This window comes from Chiloscyllium plagiosum, chromosome 3 (genome assembly GCF_004010195.1).
Source record: "Chiloscyllium plagiosum isolate BGI_BamShark_2017 chromosome 3, ASM401019v2, whole genome shotgun sequence".
In the NCBI taxonomy this organism is placed as follows: domain Eukaryota; kingdom Metazoa; phylum Chordata; class Chondrichthyes; order Orectolobiformes; family Hemiscylliidae; genus Chiloscyllium; species Chiloscyllium plagiosum.
This window is the reverse complement of record NC_057712.1, coordinates 117,067,914-117,073,715: the sequence shown is the minus strand read 5'-3', so window position 1 is coordinate 117,073,715 and position 5,802 is coordinate 117,067,914. Positions and strand designations below refer to the sequence as shown.

The 5,802-nt window shown below is 42.5% G+C and overlaps 1 protein-coding gene across 2 annotated transcripts in view; it reads right to left on the bottom strand.

Moving 5' to 3' along the window:
• tpcn3 (two pore segment channel 3) overlaps positions 1-5,033 on the bottom strand; it is a 65,178-nt gene extending 60,145 nt beyond the window's left edge. The window contains exons 1-2 of one of the 2 annotated variants that reach the window (XM_043687179.1): positions 4,847-5,033; positions 4,379-4,726 (exon numbers count right to left, since the gene is read on the bottom strand). In XM_043687179.1, coding sequence (XP_043543114.1) covers positions 4,379-4,480 — 102 coding nt within the window. In that variant the 5' untranslated portion in view covers positions 4,481-4,726; positions 4,847-5,033. The remainder of the gene's footprint in view (positions 1-4,378; positions 4,727-4,846) is intronic. The other variant, XM_043687178.1, reaches the window with a different exon arrangement.
• Between the last annotated feature and the right edge of the window lie 769 nt (positions 5,034-5,802).

Sequence of the window (5,802 nt, the reverse complement as noted above, 5' to 3'; positions counted from 1 at the left end):
GTGACCTTATAGAGGTTTACAAAATTATGAGGGGCATGGATAGGATAAATAGACAAAGTATTTTCCCTGGGGTTGAGGAGTCCAGAACTAGAGGACAAAGATATAAAAGAGACCTAAGGGGCAACTTTTTCATGCAGAGGGCGGTCCATGTATGTAATGAGCTGCCAAGGGAAGTGGTGGAGGCTAGTACAATTGCAACATTTAAGAGGCATTTGGATGGGTATATGAATAGGAAGACTTGAGGGATATGGTCCTGGTGCAGGCAGGTGGGACTAGATTGGGTTGGGATATCTGGTCGGCATGGACGGGTTGGACCGAAGGGTCTGTTTCCATACTGTACATCTCTATGACTCTAAGATCACCCCTCAGCCTCTGTCGCTCCAGAGAAAACAGCCCCAGCCTGTTCAGCCTCTCCCTGTAGCTCAAATCCTCCAACCCTGGCAACATACTTGTAAATCTTTTCTGAACCCTTTCAAGTTTCTTCTGATAGGAAGGAGACCAGAATTGGAACTATGACATTATTGAGGTTGCGGAGACTTGGCTGAAAGAGGAACAGTTGAAACTTTATTGCTGGAACAGCACAGCAGGTCAGGCAGCATCCAGGGAACAGGAGATTCGACGTTTCGGGCACAGGCCCTTCTTCAGGAAAGAGGAACAGGACTGGCAGCTGATTGTCTCAGGATTTAGATGTTTCAGGTATGATGGAAGGGGATGTAAAAATGGGTGCACTACCAGTAATGGAGCATCTCTCAGCTGGACTGAGGGAGGATACGTCAGACGACTCATGCAGCAAGGCAATATGGGCAGAACTCAAGAATAGCAAAGGGGAACATCACATGCTGGGGGGTATACTACAGGCCCCCCAACAACCAGCAGAAGACAGAGAGAATATGTAAACACATTTTGGAAAGATATAGGAACAGCAGGGCTGTTGTGGTGGATGATTTTAACTTCCCCTATATTGACTGGGACTCACTTCATGTGAGGGGCTTGGATTGGGCAAAATTTGTAAGGACCATTCAGGAGAAATTCTGACTCAGTATGTGAACAGTCTATCTAGGGAAGTGTTTATATGGACCTGCTTTTGGGAAATGAGCCTGGCCAAGTGAAGTTTCAGTGGGGTAGCATTTTGGGAGTAGTTACCATAATACTGTGGGTTTTAAGATACTCATGGATAGGGGCAACAGCAGTCCATGGGTGAAGGTGTTAAATTGAGGGAAGGCAAACTACAACAATATTAGGCAGGAACTGGAGAATGTTGGTTGGAGGTGCATTTTGAGGGTAAATCCACTTGGGAGTATTTCAAATGTCAGTTAATAAGAGTTCAGGAATGGCATACACCTGTGAGAATGAAAGACAGGTAATGGTAAATTACATGAACCTTGGGATGACCCCCAGGGATGTTATAACCTTGGTCAAAAAGAAAAAAAGGAAGGTCTAGGAGAATAGGAACTGAAGAAGCCCTTGAAATACATAAGTAGGAAATAACTTAAACAAGGAATTAGAAGGGCTAAAAAGGGGTCATGAAAAGTCATTAGCAAACATGATTAAGGAGATGTGAAGGCTTTTTATACATATAAGCAAGAAGGTAGTGTTTGTTTTCACTGGAACGCAGGAGGTTGAGGTGCGATTCAATAGAAGTTTAAAAGATTGCGAATAACATGGGTAGAGTGGAAAGTAAGAGACTTTTTGCCAGACTGGGGGTGTCAATTAATAGAGAATAGATTCAAAATGCAGGGAGGGAAGTTTAAAAGACATGTGTGAAGCAGGTTGTTCACACAAATGGTGGTGAATACCTGGAACATACTGCCAGAGGGGATGGTGGAAGCAGATACAATTGCAGCATTCAACATAACACCTGGCAAACATATGAATAGAAAAGGAATAGAGGGATATGGATCCTTTAAGTCACGGCAGTTTTAGTTATGGAAGGGCAAAATGTGACGGCACAGGCTTGGAATGCCGAAGAGCTTGTTCCTGTGCTGTACTGTTCTTTGTTCTCTGTACTAAATAGGACAATAGAACTCAAAAATCAATATTCCATGTGTTATATCATTGTGATCAGGGAGCTTGACTTCAGCAGCTATTGGTTTTCCAAATAAAATGGCAGCACAGTGGTATGTCACTGGATTGATAAGCAAGAGGCTAAAGCTCTGGTGACATACTCAAATTCCATGATATCTGGTGAAATCGGAATTCCATTGAGGCAATAAGACAGAGGAGCAGAAGGCAGTCAATGGGTCTACTTCACCTGATGATCCTCAACTCAACTTTCTTGCTTTTTTAATTCCCTTCATGAATAGAAATGTATCAATTTTAGTCTTGAATATATCCAACACAACTTCTGTTGCCCTCTGCATAAGAAAATTCCACAGATACTTTACCCTCCTCATCGGAGAATAAATTCCTCATCTGTCCGAAATTATGCCATCTGCTCATAGACACTTCCACAAAGAGATACCCGAGATACATATCTTATAGGTCTCAATAAGATCTCCCCACATTCTTCTAAACTCCAATGAGTACAAGTCCAACCTACTCAACATTTCCTCATAAAATATTTCCATACTCATGGCCAACCTAGTGAACCACCTCTGGATTGTCTCCAATATCATACTAACTCTCCTTCAATAACAGGACAAAAACCATTCATAGTATTGCTAGTCTGACATGCATAACTTTTGCAAAATCTCTGTTTTTAAGACTCAATTTATGGAGAGCAGAGAACAGAAAGCACAGTTAAAATGGAGTCCAGTGACCCCTTTGCTTCCTCTCTCTCTCCATTGATTCAGCCCGACCTGCTGAGTTTCTCCAGCAATCTCTACTTTTGCCACAGCAACATGGTTGACTCTCAAACACCCTCTGGGCATTTAAGGACAAACAATAAATGCCTGCCCAAGTTTTTGTTGTCCACATCCCATGAACAAATAAAAAAGAAATCTGCTCAGTTGGGAGTATAAAAGCTGTGCCCAGTGTGATTTTCCTGAGAAAGAGACCTAAGGCGCAACTTTTTCACACAGAGAGTGGTACATGTGTGGAATCAGCTGCCAGAGGAAGTGGAGGAGGCTGGTACAATTGCAACATTTAAGAGGCATTTGGATGGGTATGTGAATAGGAAGGCTTTGGAGGGATTATGGGTTGGGTGCTGGCAGGTGGGACTATATTGGGTTGGGATATCTGGTCGGCATGGACGGGTTGGACTGAAGGGTCTGTTTCCATGCTGTACATCTCTACCACTATGTATTTCTGCATAAGAACAGGTGGAGAATCTGCTTGTTCCCATGATGGTGACCACTTCCTGTTTATTTGACATAATGATTGTGTGATGGACAGGTCTAGACAGTGATACTTGGGAATGAATTGAAGGGCAATGCAGAAAGTTAACCCCTTGGTCAATGCAGATTATTTCGTTAGGAACAAATTACTACAGATGCTGGAATCTGTACTGAAAAAAAATAAAACTACTGGAAACCACAGCAGGTCTGGCAGCATCCATGGAGAGGAAGCTAACGTTTCCAGTCTGGAGGATTAGTTTTCAGACAATTTCTTTGCCGAGTACAGCAGGCAAGGACGGCCTTCCCGAACCCCAAAAGCACGAGAAAGCCATTCGGCCCCTCAAGCTTGTACTCTTTCCAAGATAGTGCCGCTGACAAATGTTACAGACAAAAAAAACTGCGGATGCTGTAATGCAAACAGGAGGTTTGAAGAGCACGGCAAGCTAAGGAGCTTCTATACCTCCTGATGCTGCCTGGTTTGCTGCGTTCTTCCAGCCTCCTGTTTGTCTACTCCGCTGACAAATGTGCCCGTTAGTTGGTTGCAGGTTTGTGGTTTGGGGCTTGGGGGGGGGATAAGTAAGGATTTCTCACAAGGAATCCTGTCCGAGTTGGGTCTAGAGTGTGGTTCGGTTGGGGGGGCAGATTCACTGGTCAATCACAAGACAATCCGCGAGAGGAAAACAAAACGTGACAGACGAAATAACAAAAACAAAACCTTTCGACAACTTTTCGTCTTCCAGAGCAAGCATTAAATTGAGGGAGTGATGGGTTTTAATTACAGACTGCCGTTCTGATTGGCTTAAAGGCATAACTTAAAGAGAAAAAAATAGTCGTCCGAATTTGCGAGAAAAAAATAAAGGCAGTTCTGCCTAATTCCATTGGGTTTGATCTGGATTTAATCATTTATCAGTGAAAACAGGTTTTCTTGAAACTACAATGTTTTCCCTCCTCTTCACCCCTCCCTCCAAAAGTTATGACTGCTCGTCAAAGAAAACCAAAATCTAAAGTGGAAAGAGGGAGCGATAGAAAAAAAATATAATGCGAGAAAATTGCAGATGAAGTTTTTTTTTGGTTGTACAGGAATGAATGGAGGAAGCACTCACTTCATCGTCTACCGTCAGCTGGCTGGAATTTGACTGAAGTCTGTGAATTTTTTCGCTGACATTTTCCTCGGTTTTATCCCGGTCCTCGACAGCAGCCGGCATCTTTCTGTTCGGTATGTTCCCGCCGTCCAGACTAACCAAGTGTTGTCCCTCCCTCCTCAGCGACCACCGAGCCCTGAGAGAGAGGGAGGGAAGACTTTTTCGCTGACTTCAGTTTCCGTCCTCTCATCAATTTTTTTTTAGGGGTGTAATGTTTTCCTCGTGTTTCCTCCTGTTTATTTTTCACGTGCGCTAACACCACGATTTGCTCTCACCATCAAAAAATGTTACATTAAATTTTCTTGTCAGCTGAAAGAAATTGAACTACGTTTAGTTCGGGGGAAAACAAAGTCGTCATGGGATAACGGGGGGTAAAAGCAACGGAAACGAAAAGTGCGAGCGCATTTTTTTTTTACTTTACTCTCTTACCTCTCTCTCTCTCTCTGGGAGAATGAGCTGAGGAAAAACTGTTGGATATGCAAAACGGAGCGAGTCAATGTTAAGAGGGAATCTTGCTGTTCGAGCACACACACAAGTTGTTCTTCTGCGTTCACGGTCACAAACCTTTGTCCTTCCGAGTTAGCGGAGGGCATTTTTATAAAAAGTGTAAGACAACTCTAACGTCATGTCTCGAGTATATATTCGAAGTTAATTATTTATTAAAGTATACTTGCATCTATATTCCTGTTCAAGTTTACAAAATGATGCATTAAATGGACGTGGAATAGAATTTTCCTACTTCAGTTGAAATGCATGTACGTACGAATGCGTTCTTATCCAACTGCAACAATTGGAAAATCTTAAAATTACCATTGTGTGCTGTCCTTCAGGGACAAATCTAGCCCCAATTTGGGTTCTGCAAGGATCATTTTTTAATTTAAAAATATACTTTATTCATTGAAAAAACTTTGTATATACACAGCGTCACAAACCCAGTTCGCTTCTGTACAGTAGCATATCAAGCAAACAAACAAATATTGGAGTTTGACTCGAACCAAAGGCAATTTCTTACACGTACGAAATTAGATTTACATGCATGGAGGTGCTAGAAGGCTCAAGTAACTGATTAGACTTGAGGTCTGCCAGGATCACGTGACTACATCCAGCATGACAGCTTGCTCCAAATATGCAGAAAACAACTAGGAGTCACTACCCTTGACATTTAGAAACCAATTGTTGTAAAGAGCAGTAGCAGAAATTAGGAAAATCAGGGGAAGTCTATCTACCGGCTGTCATCATATGTAGGAAGATTATGCAGATGTTGGAACCTGGTCATCTCGACTGTGGAGCGTTGCTGCACGTTTCCTCAAGGCAGTGGCTGAAGACAAACCATTTTCAATTTTTCAATTACCTTATCCATATTAAAAATGCCAGAAGTGTATATA